The sequence below is a fragment of the Vulpes vulpes genome, chromosome 5, assembly GCF_048418805.1.
Source record: "Vulpes vulpes isolate BD-2025 chromosome 5, VulVul3, whole genome shotgun sequence".
NCBI classification, from domain to species: Eukaryota; Metazoa; Chordata; class Mammalia; order Carnivora; family Canidae; genus Vulpes; species Vulpes vulpes.
Genome location: NC_132784.1, coordinates 57,985,025 through 58,007,691, shown reverse-complemented (window position 1 = coordinate 58,007,691; position 22,667 = coordinate 57,985,025). Strand labels below are relative to the sequence as shown.

General features: G+C 47.2%; 1 protein-coding gene across 4 annotated transcripts in view; it reads right to left on the bottom strand.

Annotated features, from left to right (window-relative positions):
* ATP9B (ATPase phospholipid transporting 9B (putative)) overlaps nucleotides 1-22,667 on the bottom strand; it is a 240,280-nt gene that overhangs the window by 25,668 nt on the left and 191,945 nt on the right. For all 4 annotated transcript variants that reach the window (XM_025997772.2, XM_025997773.2, XM_025997774.2 and 1 more), the window contains 3 exons: nucleotides 19,717-19,965; nucleotides 4,742-4,903; nucleotides 3,977-4,069 (listed from right to left, as the gene is read on the bottom strand). In XM_025997772.2, the coding sequence (XP_025853557.1) occupies nucleotides 3,977-4,069; nucleotides 4,742-4,903; nucleotides 19,717-19,965 (504 nt within the window). The remainder of the gene's footprint in view (nucleotides 1-3,976; nucleotides 4,070-4,741; nucleotides 4,904-19,716; nucleotides 19,966-22,667) is intronic.

Sequence of the window (22,667 nt, the reverse complement as noted above, 5' to 3'; positions counted from 1 at the left end):
GCCCTGCGGCCCCACAGGAAGGGTAGGCCCCCTGCTAGTGAGCCCTGTACTTCTAAGGTCATCCTGGCACCTGTGCACCACATGCCACCCAGTTTCTTGTGTGCCTTCTGCCTGCTGACCCGGGGGGCACGGGCACGGCACACGGAGCATCTCACAGAAGTGCCCTCGGGTTACAGCCATGCTGCAAGAACAGCTCTGCTACCCCGATCTCCCAGGGCAGAGAGCTGCTGTCACAGGGAGTATCACAAAACAGGCACACTTCTTCCCCATATTAAAACAGACTCTTCAAAAAGGGTGTTGTGAGGAACGTCTGCATGAGAATGCACACAGCACAGGGAGTGTGGATGCTCAGTGCCAGGGTGGGAGGAGCAAGGCCTGGAAGAAGGGAGGCCTAAAGTGGCAGGGCTGTGGGGGGAGAAGGAGGAAGAGGAGGAAGAAAAGGAGAGAGGGGAGAGAAGGGAGAGGAGTCTCAAGTGGCAGGGCCATGGGAGGAGGGACCACCCAGGTCCTGGCCCTTGTGCTGGGCGTGGATCTTACCCGCAGGGAAAGAGCCCATGCTACATGGTGAGACAGACAAGGCAAGCGTTCTCGGGGGCTGTGGGGAGACTCTACTCCACCTGTCAGAGCTTGTAGCAAAATGACAAGAGAGTAGTTTTCACCTTTCAGAGGAAAAACTAGGCAGTTTTAGTTGATGAAGGGGGACAGAAACAGCCTGACTCCGGGCCGCCTGTGGGGGTGCCAGCCTGTGTGGCATGCATGCACTCCTCCATGGCTGGCTGCAGCCATGCTGCTCATGGGATGGCCCCGAAGCTCCCACCCATCTACACTCATTAGGGGGCACAGCGACCTCCCGCAGCTGGGCAGAGATGGAGGTGGGGCCGCAACAGCAGGCACAGGCTCTCAGAAGCTGGCACCCCCAGCTCCACAGGACAGCAGACTGTCCCTCAGGTGTGCTCATGGTGAGCAGCTGCAGGGCATGGCAGGTGGGTGCACTGTCTCTCCTCAAATCTCAGCCCCCTCCTGGAGAAGCAGGAGGGGCCACAGGGCAAAGTGCTTGCAGAGGGCAAGGTATCCTGGGCTGGTCACCGGCCTCCAGACTCCAAGGTGAGCCACATGAGGCCGTGTCCCTGGTGCCCATGGACCAGAGACCCCCCGGGTGAGGAGCAGGGAACAAGGACAGAAACAGTCCTGGGGAGAAGACGCTGAGGGGGCCCCAAGGGAGACTCTGGCTCCTGGGCTCCCTCATCAGTGAGAACAGACACACGGACGGGAAGGCCCCCGACCAGGTGCAGCCAGACGTACAGCCCAGCTGTGACATCAACAGCACTGTTCCAGAATAATGTGTTTTCATGAAAAATAAAATTTACAAAACCATGTGAGCACTAAGCTACACCATTCTCCGAAGCCATAGTGTCTACATATCAAGAACACTACCACCGGCCACAGCCTATCCAGGGCCCGTGCGGCTCCTGAGAGACCTGCTGCCCCTTCATCTCTTTCTGGTTGACTCTTTTAAATTTCAAACTTTGAGGAACTATTTCCCATCTTGACCATGTCTGTAAAGCTCCCAACCATAGCACAGGTGGCCTGGTTTTGGCTGACGATGTAGAAAGCCAAACATCATGGCCCTGTGGTGGGTGTTGTGGGCAGGGGTCTGCAAAGGCTCTGTGGCCTGGACACCCAGACACAGGAGGAGGGTCTTCTGGAGCACCTTCAGCCAATGCCAAGGGGTACAGGGCTTTATGTCAGAGGTACACAACAGCCATCGAAACCAGTATGGCCCACGTGCACCTAAACAGGCACCCGATGCCTCAGCCCCCACCTGATGCAGATACTGCAGACCAATGCATCAGTTGCTGCCATGTTAACTGGAAGGATGTGGAGTCCCAGCAGGCTGGGTTGGTGGTGCGAGGCCCCCAGGAAGCCCCATACCCTGCTGGGACGTCCTGACAGACACTGGTGCCGCGGGCCTGAGCAAGCTGTGCCGTGGGAGTCCGCCTGCCACGCACTCAGAACCAGAGGCCCACATGCAAGTGCCGCGCCCCCAGGCACGCGCACACACTGACCCAGACATGGCTGAGCACACATGCGCCGCCGGCCCGGCAGGCCTCTCTGTCCACCGTCCCCTCAGGCCAGAGGTGGTGCTTCCACAGAACTGCACCCCCCGCGAGGGCTTGTCTGACTAGGCTCGTGCACCTCACGTGCCCGCAGGACATTTGAGTCTGCGAACACACAACACGTGGCTCAGCTCCCGAAATCCTCCCAACCATCTGTGTGACCAGGTCTGATGCTCATGGAATGCAGACAGCCCAGGGCCCCGAAGCCGGCTTGCCCTGGGGATGGCAGGCGCCAGTCCCCGCGCCTCTCACACACTTCCTGGGCCCCATCCTGACCCTGGCACCCACCGGCACGCAGATGGCAGGAGGCCATGCACCCAGGCACTTCCCTCCTGGCACACTGCACCATGCGGATGGTGCAGCCTTACAAAATGTGCTTTCTGTGACGTGATGAGTAGAGTATTGGTGGCTGTTTTTGTTTTGTTTGGCATGTGGAGAACACAGGCTAGAGCCAAAAAGGCGACGTGGGTGCGACTGCTGGAGTCACAAGAGCTCATTGCACACTGGGGCTCCTGGAGCCTGCCTGGCTTTTTTGCTTTTGTTTTTGTTTTAAATAAAGTACAGGCTTTCGGACTATAAATATTACAACAAAGACATTGGGGGGAGGATCAGAAGATTTATCTAAAGGAAGAAAATGTAACGTTGGGAAAATAAATGCACAAAGGATTTTTAATAAAGTTATCTTTGTGAAAAACAATCTGACATTATCTGTCTGTTGCAAGACAATTATTGATTTGACCTCATAAACCTAAATAAATTAAACAAATATTTTATAATTAATTGTACATCATTATGACCAAAAGTAATTTTTATGGCATTTTACTAGGTCTTCAGGGAATTTAATTTATTCATGTGCCTGATTAAATCCAAGTGCCTGAAGGAGCTATTGATTCGTATTGCCAATACCGCCGTGGACGTGGGGATGTGGCCCCTACACTGGCCCACCGTGCCTGGGCCATGGCGGGGTGACCTGTGGACACTGACAGTAACACGCACACGGGAGAGAGGTGTTTTACTCTGATACCCAACTTTTTTATTAACACAGAAACACAGACAATACTATAACCTCATGAGGCTAAATATAAATCCCATTTCTTTAGGGAGACTTTGATGAAATGTAGGATTGATCATATTTGTATCTTATTTTCTATTTCTAAAGTGAATCCTACATACAAATTACAATGGCATTAAAATCCTAATTAAAATTTTGCAAATAACTTATTTATAAACTAAATATATTAAAATGCAACTCTGGCTATATATAAGCAATACTATATCAGAATCTTCAGTGAATGATTAATAATGTTATTTCTTCACTAATATAAACAAAATACTATTAACAAAGACTTACTGACAGATCCATATGCAGTCATCCTGAAACTAAAAACAGTAGTTGTTTCTATGGAGAGTAAGTTCTTTATAATTAAATAGCACTGCTGTCCTCTCTACTTCATGAAACTGAGAGGAACCGGAATCACTTAAAATAACATGGTAGAAAACCACTCCGATCTCTGCAAACCCATCAGTGTCTGGTTTAGGACATGGCACCCAATTTCCTCCAGGGAGGGCATAGCACAGAGCCGGGGAAAGGGCATCCCCCCATCTCCTCGAGTCCTCCGTCCCCCACTCCCCTGTCTCCCTGCATCTCTCCACATCTCCCTGTCTTCCCTCAACTGCCAGGGTCTCCTCCCTTCTCCCCACATCTCCCAGGGTCTCCCCTCATCTTCCTGCTCTCCCTGCATCTTCCCCTGTCTCCCCACATCTCCCAGGGTCTCCCTCCATCTCCCCGCATGTCCCCCACCGGCCTCCCCTTCCGATGGGTGGTGGGAAGCACTGGGCTGGTGGGAGACACGCCTTACCTCCTCTTCCAGCCAGTCGTTGTACTGCACGATGGAGGACATGGCCACGTCGGCCCCTTTCATGTAGAACATGATCTCTGTGGTGGACTCGTCCTGGGACAGAAGGAAACACAGGGACACTGAGGCCACAGTGCTCCTGCCAAGAGCAGCTGCCTGAGCAGAGGTGCTCTAAGGAAAGTGATTCTCGGGAATGTTCCTCTGTAGTGAGCCAGGCAGTTCCCTATGCTGGGCACTGCGCTCCCTGCTCGGTCAGGCAGACCCAACCCAGAAGAGAAACGCAGCTCTTGGTGCTGTGCAGAGATGGCAAACAGGATCTGTTAATGGGTATATGCCTCAGACCACAAATTTGAGGTTAATTCAGTCAAATTTTCATTCTTGGCTGAATAAGCTTTCCTTGGTGAGCCAACTTCCAAGGTATTTGTTTTTGGTATTTGCTAAAAAAAGTTTGACAGAGGTGCATGTCAGTAACTTGACTCTGCAGCAAAGCTCCCTGGCTTGCTATTGCTGTTGTGCACAAAACAAACGACTTTAGCTGACTTCAAAAGTTAATGGCCAACACCTACTTGCTCTGCCTCTATTGTCTTAGGAAACGTTAGAGCCTCTTAAATCACTACGACCAGAGCCTCTCTAGCTGCTCAGCGTAAATTTAGTTTAGATTTTATTTCAAAAAACCACCCTGCAATAAGCTTAAATTGTTTGGATGAACAGTGAAACATCCAGAGTGCCCAGTGTGGCATGCACAGCACCCCCCGAGTGGAAGTCTACCCGGACGATGACCCCCATCCGCTTGCTCTCCGAGGTGAAGGGGAACATCTGTAGGATGCTGTAGGTCAGGATCTGGCCGCTGGGAGTCCTCAGCTGCATGGAGGCGAGGTCCCTGCTGACCAGGGTGAGGCCGACACTCTCAGTCCACTGCACCAGGGCCACCTAGGGGAGACCAGCAACAGTGAGGCCACGTGCCCTGCAGGGGAAGCTCACCCACAACCTACACGGGCCAGAGCCTTTCTGCTTTTGTGGCTGTACAAGAACTCCCCACAGAATAACAATATTGGGACTTGAGAACAGGCAGCGTGAGGGGCCCTGGGCCTCACCGCATGACAACCATGACTGGTCACCCTTCTGTCCCAGAGGCGGGCTCCGAGGTCCTGACGGCGCACAAGAGTGCAGAGCCCGCGTCCAGCTACGGCACCTTCCAGGGCCTTCCACCTCACCCGCAGCCCCCCATCCCTGATTTTCCTGTCTCTTTCGAAATACAGATGAACTGCCGGCTGAGGGAAATGCAGGGGTCACCCCAACACCAGCTCTCTGGCAGCCCCACCCCAATGCATCAGCTGGCTCGCTGCCTCCCAGCGTGGAAAGTACAGCTGCAAACTGCTCTGGATCTGAAGGATCAAACTTCCCTGGCACACAGGTAGCTCTGAAACATGGAAGCATTCTTCCTCATGGTTATTTACTACCAAGAATTACAGTGGGAGAATCATGAACAGAAAAATAATTTTTTAAAAGACTTTTGCTTATTTAAGAAAGAGTGTGTGGGAGTAGGAAGAGAGGCAGAGAGACAAGCAAACTACCCGCTGACGAGGGAGCTGGATGTGGGACTCGATCCCAGGACCCTGAGCTTATGACCTGAGCTGAAGGCAGACACTCCACCCACTGAGCCACCCAGGCACACCTGAAGAATAATTTTTAAAGTTAATTTATGAACAGTATTTTTCATGAGTGTTTTCTGGAAAAAAAAAAATCAGTCTGTCTTTAAAAGCCATCTTACGACAAAAGACTCATCAGTTGGCACGAGGTCGGCTGGCCCCAGGTCCCAGAGGGCTGCCACACATGCGGAAGGCAGCACTCTTCCTGCCCCGCTCCCCCACCCCGTTCCTCTGATGCCAGGTCTCTCCCTAGCCCAGTGCCGCGTCCTGCTTGCAGTTTTCTTCCCCGTCGACCCTCCCAGCACCTGACCTAGGGGCTGAGGAATCACGTCACTCAGGGGCCTCGTGGGGTCTGTCGGGTGAGAAGGTCAGTGTGGAGTTTCAGCATCCACTGCAGTCATGCGAGGACAGGCCACGATGAGGCTGGCCAGCTGTGGCTTCGAGGTGGGAGCGCTCAGGTCAGCCCCCACCTCGATGCCTCGTCGTACGGCTGTGGCGGTAGGGCCCCTGGGGATGCTCAGCACATGTCCACGTTAGGCTCTTCCCTCGTCCTGACTCACGGTGTCATCAGAGATGCCCCTCAGGCAGACCAAGCATCAGTGGGGCTTCCTAGGTAGTTCCCGGTTCTAACACCCAGCACCACTGACCAGCAGGCTGCAAGACTGAATTTTGAGAGCGAAGGCAAAATAAGATTAAGAGTGCAAAGCCCTGGATCTGTGCAGTATTTGGGCTGGCCTGCTGGGCCTATGCTTCTGGGAGTGACCTCCACCCACGGGAATGTGCCCTGGGAATGCGTGGCTGGCTGCACGTGGTCTGCACTGTGCTTTACCGGTCTCTTGGCGTCACCTTGGCCTCTGCAGGGGCTGGAAACGAAGGTTGGCCATGTGGGGGTCAACCTTGTCTACACAGTGGCCCCCAATAAAAACCCTGAACGCCAAGGCTCAGGTGGGCTTGCTGAGTTGGCAGCATCTGACGTGTGCTGTCACATCACTGCTGGGAGAAGCGAGTGCTGTCCATACTACCCCCAGGGCAGGACCTGGTCCTCAGGGACCCTGGCCTATGCACCTCTTCCTCGGGTCCCACTAGTCCTTTTGTGATAACAACAGCTGTGCACGGTCCTGCTAGTGAACAGCAAACTGGAAAAACGTCCTGCAGACCCCAAACCACAGTGCATGTCTCACACGAGCTCTGTACCTACCAGGTGCAGAATGTGTGTCGGCCACGTGCCAGTGGATGCCCCCAGCTGAGCCTCCCTAGCCCCGGTCCAGCCCGGCCAAGGCAGAGGAGGGAAAGGCCGCATGTTGATGCCCAAATGTCACCTAACACTGCCTTGGGGAAAGAACACAAGAAAAAAAAACAACCTTTTGGCTGTATTTGGGGTATTTCAGTGCTTTCTAAAATTAAGTAAAGCCCTCCAGGAAGGCACCATCTCTGGTCCTAGGAAGAATCTGAGTGTCTGAACTGAGGCGAGGATGTTACATGCTACAGCACTGTAAGCAGGCAGGCCTTCCCACAGCCGTGAGGACCCGGGGGCGGGGGGGGGCAGAAGTGTTCCCATGGCCCCAGGTTCCCAGGCAGGACAGGATGGACACCCCCAGCTGGCATCCACGGTGGCCTTCTGGGCAAGCCCCTGACCAGCAGCACTCGCAGCAGCTTTTTTCCTACTGCTCTTACCCTCCGCGGCCCTGTTCTGTGTGGTTTATTTGCAGAACAGGAACATGTGTGGGCCACCTTGCTCCTGAGCTGAGAAGCTGGGTCAGATGGGAGTCCAACACCCTGTAGGGGGGCTGGGTGTTAAACACTGAGTCACCGTGCAGCTTGAATTAGAACTCGAGTTCTGTGGCTTTCCAGCGTGTTACTAAGCCGCTGGTTTGCCAAGATCCTAAAACCACGCTATGGATAATCCAGTGCTGTGATTTAGAGCACCAGCAGTATGCTCTGAATCATAGCACCTACAGAGAGACACATGGCCGTCAACCCAAGTAGCACATCCAGAGGGCGCAAGCGAAGAATTCAGCAAGTCACTTCAGGTGGAGAAGGAAATACGCACTGGACACACATTTTCTATAAAACTTCACTATAAACTGCAAATGACCCAGGACTCCCCAGGTGGTTTTGAACATTCACAGTAAAAGGGGACTTTTACACTTTGACCATAAACTATGTCCTGCTGACACCTGCCCCATCACCATCTTGCCCCACCAGGCAGCTCAGCAGCCTGTACTTGAGGACTACACCTCTTTATTAATTACTTTGTGTGTGCCTTTACGGCCTGCTCAGGCAGCAGCTGCTAACAGGACCAGTCTAGATGCTTACACCTGGCAGTGTGCCATGCCAACTGCTTTTAATCATCATCATTTTGAGGATTAACTTCCTACATAATGCCAACCAGAAAAGAGTATAAAATTTTTCACAAGATAGATGCTATAATCACTGTTCTGATGCAAGTTGCTTAGTGGTGGGGAGAATTCTTTTGGATAATACAAAATCGAACATTTCTAGAACAAACCAAAAGGGATGGATGTGGACACGCAGCACTTTGTGGTAGGCTTCCTACCAACACACTCAGTACCTGTCCCCCGAGTCAGACACGCGGCTATGAGCTCGTGGTAAAGCGTGAACAGGGTCTCATTCTGGTTTTGAGCTTTACCACCTCGACTCCGAGCACAGTGACCATGAAAGGAACTGGATCAGAATTCATACACATTATCTGATGTAAAGCAGGAGTATTCAAAAAGGCTCCTAGAAATAACTTCTATCTAGGGATATTAAATGTAGAAATTAAAAATTTCAAAGGCAGGGATCCCTGGGTGGCGCAGCGGTTTGGCACCTGCCTTTGGCCCAGGGCGCGATCCTGGAGACCTGGGATCAAATCCCACGTCGGGCTCCCGGTGCATGGAGCCTGCTTCTCCCTCTGCCTGTGTCTCTGCCTCTCTCTCTCTCTCTCTCTATCATAAATAAATAAAAATTAAAAAACAAAACCAAGTACATCTAAAAAAAAAATCTCAAAGGCATTGACAGTTTGACTATTTTCTTTCTAGACACTGAAGCAATTAAAACCTATATACTTTGCTAAAGCACGTTAGCTGTGCCTCCTGTGTACTGACCAGCATGGCTATAAAGCATGAGCGATTTGAGTGATGACAGCATGAACTCAGAGCTGTCAGGATCCCTCACTACTGGGACACAGACTCATGGAGGTGGTGTCCCCTGGAGGCTCTCTGCCACCCCCAGCTGTATCTCCTGCCTCCACCGCTCTGGAAGGCTCCACAGCTGGCCTGACGTGCTACTGTCCTGGCTCCCTCCCACTCTCCCCTTTACACCTGCCTGTATTCTCCACCGTGGCACTCACTCAGACCACACCACCCCCCATGCCTAGGGGTCTGCTGATCACCTCCCACACCCGAACCTGCAGCGGTTCTAGAACCCTGGTGCCTGAGGCCCTCGAGTGCACTGCACTCACTGTAGTGTGCTCTGGAGCCAGCATGAACACTCCAAGAGGAGAGGACTAGTCTCTTCTCTAGAGTGGCTTCAAAGTGGAGACACGAGTGAAGGCGTCCACAGGATAGTCCTGACACCTGCTCACGGGTGGCTCCCTCCTGAGTGCCAGCACCAGGGGGGCTGCGGTCTACGTCGCGTCTTCCTCCCCCTGTGAGTTACCAGCCCACCATGCAGCCAGTCCTCACCACACAAAAGGCCAGTCACCTGGAAGACGTACAAGGCCATAAACAGTACCTCTTCAGGTACTGAGGGGGTCAGTTCGGATCATTTGCCAATGTTTAAATTGGGTGGTGGTTCTCTCGTTACTGGGTTTTGAAACATCTTCATGTATTTTGGTTTCCACGCGTTTATCAGACACCTATTTCACATATCCCACAGATATGTGGTGCGTCCACGTCTTCTCAAGAATGGGATTCTTCCCGTCAAGTCCAATTGATCAACTTCTTTTACAAACTGTGCCATGTGTGTCCCATGAAATCACTCTCTGACTCAAGCCTACAAAGATACTTTTCTTCTAGAAATGTTACACTTTTAGGTTTTTCATGTTTATGACCATTCTTTTAAAAAAGATTTTATTTATTCATGAGAGATGCAGAGAGAGAGAGAGAGAGAGAGAGAGAGAGAGAGAAAGAGGCAGAGATATAGGCAGAGGGAGAAGCAGGCTCCATGCAGGGAGCCCGATGCGGCACTCGATCCCAGGACCCCAGGATCACACCCTGAGCCAAAGGCAGACACTCAACCACTGAGCCACCCAGGTGTCCCTATGACCAATTTGAGTTAATTTTTGTACGTGGGGAGAGATTGGTTGAGGCTTTGTGTCCAACAGTCCTGTTGTTCTGGGCACTGTTTCTCCAAGAATCACCCCTGCTGCACTTCCCTGGCAACAGAAAGTCTTCTAGTCCGTGGGCCCAATGTGTCCTCACACTCAGGCCCTTGTGACCCCCTCCTTCACGGCCTCAGTGCTGATAGCACAAAAACCCTGTACATGTTTTATGAGATCGATCCTTAAGTATTTCATGTGCTTTTAGTGCATTATAAATGGCACATTTAAAAATCTCAATTTGTTAAGTGATCACTGCTAATATATAAAAATACAAGTAGGTTTGGTATGTAGGCATTATAATGTACGATCTTGGTAAATTACCATTTTGTTCTAGTGGAGCCTCTGGGAATTTCTATGGAGAGAATCATACTCTCTACCCAAACAGTTTTACTTCTTCCTTTCCAACTTGTATGCCTTTTATTTCTTTTCGTGCATTAGCACCCTGGTGAGGAGCTGTGTGCGAAGAGAGGACACCACTGCCTGCTCCAAACATTAAAAGGAATTACCCATTGCTTCCTATGAAGTATCACAGAAACCACAGGATTTTTCATAGATGCCCTTTTAGGCTGAACAGACCTTTTTACTCCTAGTTTACTGAGAGATTTTATCGGGAACAGATGTTGGATTTTTGCCAAGTGCTTTCCCCCCCTGAGGCTACTGCAGTGATCATTCGGATCTCCCCCTGTAGTCTGTAGATAAATTTACGACTGTTGAACCCACCCTGCATTACTGGGGTATGCACCTGGTCAGGATGTATTACTGTTTTCATCTCTGCTTGGGCTCGAACTGCTCCCACTCTTGAGATTTCTGTACCTATGCCCCTAAGTGATTTGGTTTGTAGTTCTCTGGTGATGCCTTTGTCTGATATTGGTATCAGTTTAACAACAGATAAGCATTTCTTTCCTTACTGTATTTTAGAAGAGTGTGTACAGAATTGGTATTACTTCCTCTTACATGTTTGGTTGAATTCACCTGAAGCCACCTGGACCTTAGATAGATATGGGAAGCTGTGCAATTGCAAATCGTATTTCTTGATTAGATACAGGGCCTAAGACTGCTTTGGGTGTTTCAATAACCATGAGAGAGCTGGCGGGGAAAGGGAGGTGGGGAATCACCAGCGAGTGCACAAACATACAGACCTGCTCTCCTTTGATGGGTAATGGAGGCTTAACATGGGTGAGTGGTTTCTAGGACTTGAGACTACAGACTCCTGGCACAGTGGTCTTCATAGGAGGTTCGTCTGTGCTGGTAAAATGTAGATGCATAGAACAGTCTAATGTGAACACGTGTACCTACTTAAGTTATTAAGCAACATACACTGCAACCTTCACATTTAATCAAATTAACTGTTTTTAAAGCAGATTAAGAATAATGTAAGGAAATGGTAAAGAATGTTTAATTCTGTAGATTTAGTTTCAGTAGGTTTGGAGGAGATCTAGACATGGGAGGGTTTAAAACTCCTCTGATGTTTCCGAAGGGGAGTCAGGGCTGACAATTACCTGAACAATGAATGAGGACACGACTTTCAGAAGTGGCGAAAAGATGCAGTGTAGGTAAGGCGTTAATAACAGTGCTTTAAAGAGCATAGCTTTAAAGTAAGTTGTTTTTGCTCACAGGACATATTTCTACTTAAGTTCATGATTAAATATTTTTATTGTAACTTTGTGAATGGGACATGTCTTCAATGTAGCAGGTTGTTACTGATACATAACAAAGTATGGATTTGTGTATTTTTATTAGGGTCTCCTGAAAGATGCTTCTTTGGTTGCCTAGATATACAGTCATGTCATGTCTAAGTGGTAATTTTATTCCCTTGTAATAACTATAATGATTTTTTTCTGACATACTGTCTGAAGAGAACATCCAGGACAGTACTAAATGACATTGGTGTTAGCAGACATCCTTGTTTTATTCTTCACTTGGGAACAACTGTAGAGTTTATCTCTACAGTGTGATGGTGAGTATTGATTTAAGACTAGTTTCACGGATCATGCTAAGGATGGACCTCTCTATTTTGCTTGACTATTATTACTGGAAATGGAGAAGGGGCTACTTTGTGTGTTTTGAGCAGGAATGGGTACTGAATCAGGTCAGATCATGACCTGACCCAAAGTCAAGAGTTGGATGCTTGACCAACGGAGCCACCCAGGTGCCTTGGTTTTAACAACTTTTTGAATTTCTTTTCTCGTTTATTCAGGTTTTATGTGTTTCTTTAGACTCCACTTTGCTAATTTATATTTTTCCTGAATATAGTTTTTTGATGAGCTTTTCAAAAAATATTAGTGTTTGGGCTGTTTAATACTCATGTAAGCATTTAGGCCTATGTGTGTTACACACCCCTCATGTGCATAATTCTGTGTGCACTTAGTTTTGCACTCACTGGTTTATATTAGGTTCCTATTTTTGCCAATAATTTCTGAATTTATTGCCTTCTCAACCATTACTTTTTTCTTCTCCTACCTTTCTCTAATTTTCTTTTATCCTTCTGAAATTTTTAGTTGATGTGAGTTCATTATTCTCTTTCTTCTTAATGGTGAGCACAGCCTCTGTTTTGGTCTGCAAGGTGCTCCCAGGTATGTTCTCCAAGGGAAATGCAGTTTCATCTGCTGCCCTTGCCATGCTGTCAGTTGTGCCTGTGAGCTGGAGCCTGAGCAGCTGCTGTTCAGTGTTTACATGGAAACAGCTCTGGATCTCTGGCCTCTCTGACCATGGCTTCTCTTAGGTCGTGTTCTCTGTACTAACAGGACATGCACACAAAGCTGCTGAGGGGTGGGGCAGACACTGTCAGGTTTTTGGCTCAGAATTTATCTCAGGAGCAGGGAGCACACTGCCACCTGCCTCCCTCCCCATCAGTGAGGCTGCTCAGTCAGACAGAAGTGGGGTGCACATCTTTTCTTGTTCCCTGGGATGCTCTCAGTGAATGTGTGGGCCATCTAGCACCCCTCATCCTGTATCTGCTGCCTACAGAAAATGAAATTTTCTGGGTACTCAGGTATGAGTTCTTTAGCAAGAAAGTTTCCAGTGCTATTACTTGATTTGATCTCTTTATAGGCAGTTTTGTCAGTATTTGAATAAAATGTGGGAAAAGTGGTTTATCAAATCCTCCTTGTGTGCTGCCATGTTCTTGTGGAAGCTGCTGCCTGATGTTATAACAGGATGTAATCTTGAGAGGTTTTTCTCTGAAATATATCAATAACTGCAAACTTAAAGTCTTAATATATTTCCTATGACTATTTCTATGACTTCTGAGCCTTTAGAAATTTCTAATAATGTTAACTACTGACAATAACACAGAGGTAGAAAAAATTAAAACGTGAATATAAAAAATATGTTTAAGAGGGAGCCTGGGCTAAATCTCCTCCACAGGCCACTCAGTAACACACAATCTTTGTCACAGGCAGCTTATGTACACATTCACACTTCTCCAGGCTAAGTAACCAGGGGAGGAAGGTGTTTCAAAGGGTCCTGCCATAGGAGAGAAAATATAATATGAGGCAAGACCTTATCATTAGTCTTCCTCTGCAATTCCATTATTCAGAAACTTCTGTGCTATTACTATTTAAAAGCTTGGGAGAATCTCTTTTATCATATTAGCAATTACATACACATACCTGCCAGCTACACTCAGGGATACATTTCTTACTATGCATTTTTTTTAAAGATTTAATTTATTTATTCATGAGAGAGAGAGAGAGAGAGAGACAGAGACAGAGACAGACAGACAGAGAAACAGAGAGGCAGAGACATAGGCAGAGGGAGCAGCAGGCTCCATGCAGGGAGCCTGATGTGGGACTCGATCGTAGGTCTCCAGGATCAGGCCCTGGGCTGAAGGCGTTCTAAACCACTGAGCCACCCCAGCTGCCCTCTTACTATGCATTTTATAGATCATAACTTCATCACTGACTTGTCTTCATTTTCAACTGTGGTATTATCATTGTTGTTATAGTTACCAGAATTATGAACATGAAATGCAATCTGATTGCCTGGAGAAACTGCCCATCAAAACTCATGGTAGGCTGTATGCGCACATTCTCCACTGCTCCTGGGAAGAGGGCTTCCAATGGCTGACAAAGACCTGCCCCAACGGGTGCTAATGAACAGCACGATTAGGCCCACTTCCTTGGGCATGCACAATAAAGTGAGTGTGCAACTGAAGCCATCACATGCTTGAGAGCTTGCCTTGGTAAGTCCAAAAGCAATGCCATTAAGGACATAATATTCTTCCATATTTAAATAATCCACTGTGGTTTGGCATAAATTTTAGTTGATCCTTGCAAATAAATGCCCAAGCAAGGAGCTGATATCTACAATAATATGTAAACAAAGAAGGTTCCTACATGAAAGGATGCAGCCCCAGTGTAGAGAAGAATATTGCCAGTAAACAGCTAGTTCTCAGAAGTAAGGAGTCACTAAAAATCATGGCCAATCAGTCATTCTGAACCCAAGGAGGCTGGAGGTCCTCAAGGTCTGTGTCACCATGTGCCCACTAAGCTGGTGTCCACGATGATGGGTCACGACACTCGAGTCTTGGGTTCTGTCACTGCAATGGACATACAACAACTGCAGGGGGATGGGTTTTCATTCCGTCCAGGAATTTCCAGGAACAGCTAATGTTTACTAAGCTGCAGTTTGCTATGCTGAGGCTGTAGAGATTAAGCAACAGGCAAGTGAAACTTTCTACTCTCTTAGAGAAAATGAAATATTGATCACTTATCATAAGAAACAGGGACAGGGCATCAGCAGGTTCCACATGGTGAATACTAGATGAGGCACTGACACTCGAATACTACTACGGCTTGCCACACCTTAAAGCATCCCTGACACTCCATGAGGACACATCATGGCAAGTATTTAATGACCGTACCTCATGGAACCTTTAAGGATTTAACATTAACTCCTCCAGAATTTCATTATTTGTATAAAATATTCCTTTGTGTATATCAGTAGGTAAGGTAAGAGATCCTTTCTGTTTTCAGGAAAATGAAAATGAAGGCCATTTAATGTTGTGAAGAATTGCAACTGTGATACTAGAACTCAGAAACCACATTCTACTAAATTACAGTATTTCTAAAGATGAAGAGGCCACAAGAGCCATAAACACATAGGGATTATAAGAGCAGAGTGTTGATGCAGAATGTACAAAACCAGTGACGTCTCTGAAATGATAATGTTGCTTATTAACCATACATGTTGTGATAGGTCAAAGCTAGGGTCACACAGAAAACATCAATTGAGCCATTTCCCTGAATAAAGCTCCAGGGTGCAATATTCTAAGCACTTTATTCAATAAAAAATGCTTTTAAAACGGTGCTTTGGTGATTGGGAAGCATTGCCATCATCCGTCAACCTAACTGCAGCAAAGCTCAATAAGCTAAATAATGAACCATTTAGATTATTTTCCTTGGGCCTTAGGGATTTGCAAACATTGCATCAATAGAACTCTTTAAAAATTATGATGAACTCTATTTCTTCATTTTCAGATTTAAAATATGTGTTAGGGATTTTTTTTTTTTTAGGGTTATTTAATGGGCTGCTACTTTTAATCATTGTCCAATCTCCAAAGTAGAAAGAACTTTTAAACAAGGAAAAAATTTAATTACAAGATTAGCACTTTCAATTTGGTTCTAGTAATCTTGGAATCGATGAGATCCCTCTCTATTGTGAATTCCTAATTTAAGATTTAAAAAGTGTTGGGGATCCCTGGGTGGCTCAGCAGTTTGGCGCCTGCCTTTGGCCCAGGTGGGATCCTGGAGTCCTGGGATCAAGTCCCACATCGGGCTCCCTGCATGGAGTCTGCTTCTCCTTCTGCCTGTGTCTCTGCCTCTCTCTCGCTCTCTCTCTCTCTCTGTCTCTCATGAATAAATAAATAAAATCTTTAAAAAAAAAAAAGATTTAAAAAGTGTTATGACGTCTCTAAAAGCTTAAAGATGAAAAATTCCATGTATTTTCAATAAAAGTTGTATTTACTTTTGGTAGATAATAAGGTAAATATATAATATAGTATTTTTACAACTTCCAATATAAGACTGGGATATAATTCTTCTTCAATATATAATTGTATGAATTTCTGGAATATTATATAGAAAACAATGTGTTCAACCCTTTCTTTATATGAAAAGGAATGTGGTCCATTTCCTTCAAAGAGCAGTGACCAGGGGTAGACACTGGAATACTAAGATGGAAACTTACAGATCTTCTGAATCTTAGCTCTCTTAGTTTCTCCCTAAAGTTCCTATTACCAAATAAAAAGATTTGCTATACACACGATTCCAGAAGCCGCACTGAGTTTGCCTACAATAGATGTTTACATACTTATAGCACACCACCATCTACTGAGTGGAATAGTGGTGCTCACAAAGTCGCATCCACTGACCAGCAGACTCCCAACCAAGCACGCTTGGAGGAGACAGTGGAGCCCAGGGAGGTGGAGTTCGGCCTCCCCCTTCCCCTGTGCCCAGCACCTCCTCCCTGTGACCAGCCAGCTACTTGCAGTTGCTCGACAACCTGCAACACTGTGGGGCTAGTCCCCGTCTTCACAGGCCGTGCCAACAGTCCTGGAAAGGGATGGGTGGCACTGTGACCCACACTAGACGAGAGTTCACCATCACAATGTCATCAGGTACCAAAAAGGGAAAGACCTTTTAAGCTACCAGAAGAGCCTGGCTAGGGCCTCCAGCTCTCTGGCTCCCACCTGAATGTCAAGGCTGATACTCCCAGAAGGTGGGTGATGTCAGTACCTCCCTGTAGCCCAGGCCTCAGGGGCCCTGATAGGACCTGCACACTTTGGGGGGGGTCCCCTGGCTGAGACCCACACACTTTGGGGGGTCCTGGCTGAGACCTGCATACTTGGGGGGCCCTGGCTGACATCTGCACACCTTGAGGGGGCTCCTGGCTGAAACCCGCACACCTTGGGTAGGGGCCCTGGCTGAGATCGGCATACCCATAAAAGAAGACAAGTGTCTGAGGAGGCTGAGGAAGCGCACAGTCTCTCCCTTCAAATACCTGTGGTGCCACACTGTGCCCAAAATGTGCCAGGGGGTGACCCAGACAAGCTGCTATGAAGGTGATGGTTCAGGATCAAACAGGCTTTGAGATCCTTCTTTCTCTTTAGCCTTTTTCATTCTTCTCAGTTTAACTCAAAAACTGCAATAATAATAAAGTTATTATAAAAATGTCTAACAGTAGGGATACCTGGGTGGCTCAGCAGTAGAGCATCTGCCTTTGACTCAGGGCATGACCCCTGCAGGAAGCCTGCTTCTCTCTCTGCCCATATCTCTGCCTCTGTGTCTCTCGTGAATAAATAAAGCCTTAAAAAAAATGTCTAACAGTAAAATAACCATGTTTTAAAGGGTGAAAATTCCCTTAACTCTAGCCCTGAAGGACCCTAACCAGAAGAACATCCTGGGTGGGGCACAAGAGAAGAGGTGTGGGGAGAAACTGGGGTGCATGGAAATGATTCCAGCACAGCAACCCCAATACTTCATGCCTGGGAGGTGCTTGGAGCTCCACGCAAGCTATGCAACCCACAGTGAGGCCAGGACGGCAGGTGTATGTGAGGCGGCTGTGGGGGGTGAAGGAGGTACAGGTCTGGGGAGAGAGATCAGGAGGGGTCTCCATGCCAGCGTTAAGAGGAGGCCAGGAGCCAGCGAAAGCAGTCTCAGCTTTCTACATTTAAAGAAAACTGAACTTTCATCTTTTGGGGTGTTTTTCACCACCTCTAAGTTCTTAGGTGAGTAACATGTCCTAATTTCTAAAGTAGCTTGTTCTGGTTATCATGTGATCATTTTCTGACTAAATCAACATGGAAATGCCTATGTTAACTAAATCTTCAAAAATAAATTTGATTTTCAACAAATACAGCTGTGCCTAAAGCTTTGTAAAGTGCCTTGAATCTGCTGCTGCACTTGGGGTCTCTAGCTCCTGTTCTTAATCACAATGAAGTCAGAACTAGGTCACAGATCACATGTCCGTCTCCATTGGGTGGCCTGCAGGGGGCACTGTGGAGGGACCCTGCACACTAGTGCCCTACCTGGCTTGCAGCACACCCTGGGTGGGGGGCACCCTGGGAAGACTTCCAGGCTCAGTGGTCGCAGCTGTGGGTGACTCTGCATTTCCAGAATGGAGAAGCCCCAGCCCCACACCAGGCCTGCCCCGCAGCTGGCATGTGTGGAACGCAGTGCGTGTACACAAGAAGGCACATATTTCAGAAAGAAACAAGAAAACAAAACTTGCAGTCCACCTGACACACAGGATTAAGGGAGCAGGTATCTCTACCTGCGGCTCCCTGGGGCAGGCCGACAAAGACTCGGCGCCTCTGGAACGAGGCATGTCAGGATGGTCACAAGCTGCTTTCAAGGAACAAATAGGCCCACATGATGGGCAGTTCCCCTGTAGCAAAGCAGGTCACATGCCCCTGCGAGCTGGCCAGGCCTCTTCCATTTGGCACCCACAGCACCCATCTACCCAGTCCTCTCTCTGCCCTGGGTCACAAGCTGACTATAGGTATTACTCACATGACACTCTTCTTAATATTTCTGACTCACAGATTTATCTATTTGACTTCTTAAAAGACTTTAATAGCAGGGATGCTCTTGCCAGCGCTCTGGACTTTGCGGTGCATGTGACAGAAGCACCCAGCCCCTCGATGTTCTCGGTTTCACGCTGCGGTTCTGAGCAGCAGTCTAAGGCCCCAGCCTCTCTGGCCTCACTGACGCGGGCATCCCAGGTTCCTGGCAGTGATGTCATTAGAATGAAAGGACTCTGCTCTTCTGAAATACTCTTTAACGAGAATCATCAGGCTCCTCTCCTTAAAACATTAGATCAGATTTTTTTTTTTTTAAACTGTGATTGAAGGTCCTTTTGTGGGGGAATTATTATATAGTCCAATTTCATAGGGTATTTAAAGAAGTTTATTTGCTTCTACTGTTTTCATGGTCGGTTGATTACAGAATCATCTCAAGAACCTTGAGTACAAAAGAGTGCGTAAGAAAACTGTATTTAAAATATACTGGCTGAAAAATAGAATTGGAAAAATTAATTTAACAATGGGTTTTATCAATCTAAACATTTAAAAAATGGGGGCACTTGTGTGGCTCAGTGGTTGAACGTCTCCCTTTGGCTCAGGGCATGATCCTGGGGTCCTGGGATCGAGTCCTACATTGGGCTCCCTGCATGGAGCCTGCTTCTCCCTCTGCCTGTGTCTCTGCCTCTCTCATGATAAATAAATAAAATCTTTAAAGAAAAAAAAATCAAAAAATGGTGTAAGGTCAGAAATGACTGATTTACCACATTTAAGATTTTATTATTTCTGTCTCCTGAAAATTTTCAAAATGATCTACATCCGAATTCTCTTTTGAAATAGATATGCTATAGCTAAAGTCTGGCAAAAAAAAAAAAGCTAGAAATGTAACATGCGAGCCAGACGATTCATGTGGAGCTAAGAGAAAACTAGACGATAAGGGAGGGACCGTCCAAGCTTCAGCAGCTTTATTAAGATCTAACTTGGTCACAAGTCAGTTTATGAAATCAGTAAAACTCTGATTATTCTCATGTGTTTTCCAGTAACTAACTCTTAGACTTTCTAGGCTATGGGGACACACCAGGACCAAATGCAGAGACCTGGAAGAGCCGTTGTGTGCCCTCATGGCCTGGAGCTAAGCACCGTTAGAAACGGTTAGAGAGCTCCCCTTGTACTCATCCCCGTAACAACGGATTTTCACGCCTTCTGATGGCCAGTTTGTACTGAGATCCTCTAAGAAGCCCCGACTGACCTCATCAGGACTGGCAGCCTGGTAGGTGCGGTTTCCGTCACTGAAGTCCTGGTCCGCCTCGGTGTACTCAGCCTCCCCAGTCATGCCGGCTCGAGGCTCATAAACGGGGGTCACGTTGTGGCACAGCGCAATGGCCTTCACGGCTTCATGGACACGACTGCTAACACTTTTTCTAACTTTAGGAGCTGAAGATTGGGCTTTTCTAGGTAGCGTTGAACTGGTATTGTTTCCGCTAGCTTGAGATTGCATCTGATAAAATATGGAAGGTCACAAGATTAAGTGATAATGTAGTCGACATTGGAATTATCAGCATATATTATTCTTATAAGCTAGTTAGCTAGGAATAATCAAAGTAGCTTGATTTTATTCCAATCATCTCTTACATATCAGCTGTTAGTATAAATGACCTTTTCGTGCTTCTGCTGTCAGCGCATTGACATTTCCTGGTTGTCACACATACCAAATCTTTGTTATAATACTTAAAGTCTGAGAGTTTCTGTTTACTAGATTCACTTGATCTATGGCATTGGCTTGCTAAGTCCTTAATAACTCACTTTTACTCTCCTTGTAAAGACGGGTAAGTTAGAGAACCACCTAGAACCGCATACTCCTAACTGCTCTGGGTTTTTGTTATAAACTGCTGTACCTAAAGTGGAATAAAGTGAAAAGCAGGGGAAAATGCTTATGAATATTTCTTTAATCCAACAGAGGAATCCAGCTTGTGACAGCCCCTGAATTAGAGTCTGGTTTGGTGCCTAGCAATGACCACTGTGATCTGAGGGAAACTGACCCCTATGTGTCCTCTCTCAACATAATGAGCTCCTGATGTGACTCCCTGGGTCACCGTTTGGGTGACTCTCCCCACGCTGGGCTGTGTTGGAGGGCGCTCACCTCCCCAACCCCACAGCACCACAGTCCCTCCTCGGCTACCTCCACAGCCACTCGTTGACAGTCCTCCTGAGAAAGCAAGGCTCTCGCTGTTGGACGGGGCGTGCAGAGCCACTGAACCATGACTACTCTGCCCGTCAAATTACAGGGCTGTCTAATGAAGGGTTTGCCTATGCAGCTCGGCAGCTGGCAGCGCCTCTCCCCCAGCACTCTGACTCCATTTGCATGTCGCTCCTGCGGCAGTGTTACAGGAACACAGGACATGGCTGACTCCCCTTATGACTTATGTTATGTTTATTGATGGCTGTATAATTTAATTTCACACAAATGCCATTAAAGATTATGCCCTCCACCACCAAATGCTTCCGGTGGGGAAACAGAATCAGATTATGAAAGATCTGTGTTCTATTACAGTGCACCTGGTAGACTATTATCATCTTAATAAAAAGACAGAATCTAAGGGATACAATCAATTTTACATAAAAAGTACTGTCTAAGCAGCCAACCAACAGATAGCTTAAGAAAAAGATTTTTAAAAGACCTCTTACATAGAAATAAGTAGTAAATATTTGCTGTTTTTGCACAGTGACTCATCCTTTTTGCTTTTAATTTTTCTAGTAAAATAGCTTATTTGGAGCTTTTAAAATCATATTCATGGATAATATAAATTTATTTTTTTATAGAGCAGATTTTACCTGGTACTGTTTCCACCCAGAGTAGATTACCAGGACAAGGGAAGTCTTATTTTTTCTCTTTTTAAGATTTTCCATCTGCTAACAAATGTTCTGGGTTTAGTCTGTATTGAACTGAGTGACATCCAACTTAAGAAAGGGCTTGGTTTTAAGTGTGTGTGTGTGTGCACGTATGTGTGCTTGTTACATACGATAAATATGCACATTCAATATTTTTCATTTGATGGCATCTTGAAAAGTAAAGTATATGCCATTCTGGTAAATATTAGAGAAGAGAAGGTTTTCACAAACTGAATGCAGGGCAGACAGTGCACTTGAACTGCTCAGGGAGTGTGCAGTTCGGCCCGTCTGTGGAAGTCAAGTCAGAAGTGTGACAGTCAATACACGCAGTCTATGGCTTCCGTGGGCACCACCGCTAGATGGCCCTTGGAAGCCCCGTGGAGGCAGTGGTCTGTGGACACAGGAGCTGCCTCTGCCCTGGGGCGTGGGTGATGTGCACTTTTGCACCTGTTACATGTTGGCCGGTTAGTATATGGGTGACCAAACCCTACCACAGAGCAGCAGACAAGCAGAGAGGCAGCTTAGGGAAGTGATGGCTGGCCCCTAATTCAGACCACATCCTGGTGCGTGAGCATCTTAGATACCCTGGGGTAGCGAGGTTTGGTTACACAGAATGAATGCAACATAAATGCTACCTAGGGAACTGTGGGAACTAAAATGAACTCATAAATGCTATGGGAACTGTGTGGCCTAAAATGAACTCTGCAGGGTAGCCTACGTCTGCCAGCCCCATGCTCATGCTCTGTGCACACACATGGCCTTGTGGGCCCAATGCCAGGACCCTCTTGGGCCACAGACGTACTTGCAGAGGGCACTGCCTACAACATCTCTGGCAAACACTATGGCTGGGCTTCACCCTCCCAGGAAGGCAGTAATTCCTGCTCCTGCAACCTCAGAGACCTCCTGAAGCTCCAGAGAAAAGATAATACTTAGGATATGCTCCTTCCCCGTACCAGGGAATCCTTATCTAATCCAGATACAGACAATATATTTGCAGATGAAATAATGTGACATTTGAGCTTCACTTCACAATGATATGGTGAAGAAGGGCTTCAGATGGAATTAGGTCCGCTACCCACAGATACCTGCTGGGACAGAGTGAGAGGGACACCAGTGCTCATGGTAGCATGTGTCTACTTCTGTTCATTGAAAAGAAAAAAAAAAGTGAAAGTCTTATTAATTATGAAGAAACACAGAAGCACTTAAGAAACACATGTGATGCAACATTGTACTTACTAGTCTTAAAAATACTACCTATGCCAAGTTAATTCTTTTTTCACTAGGAGAAATATTTAATACGAATAAATGATT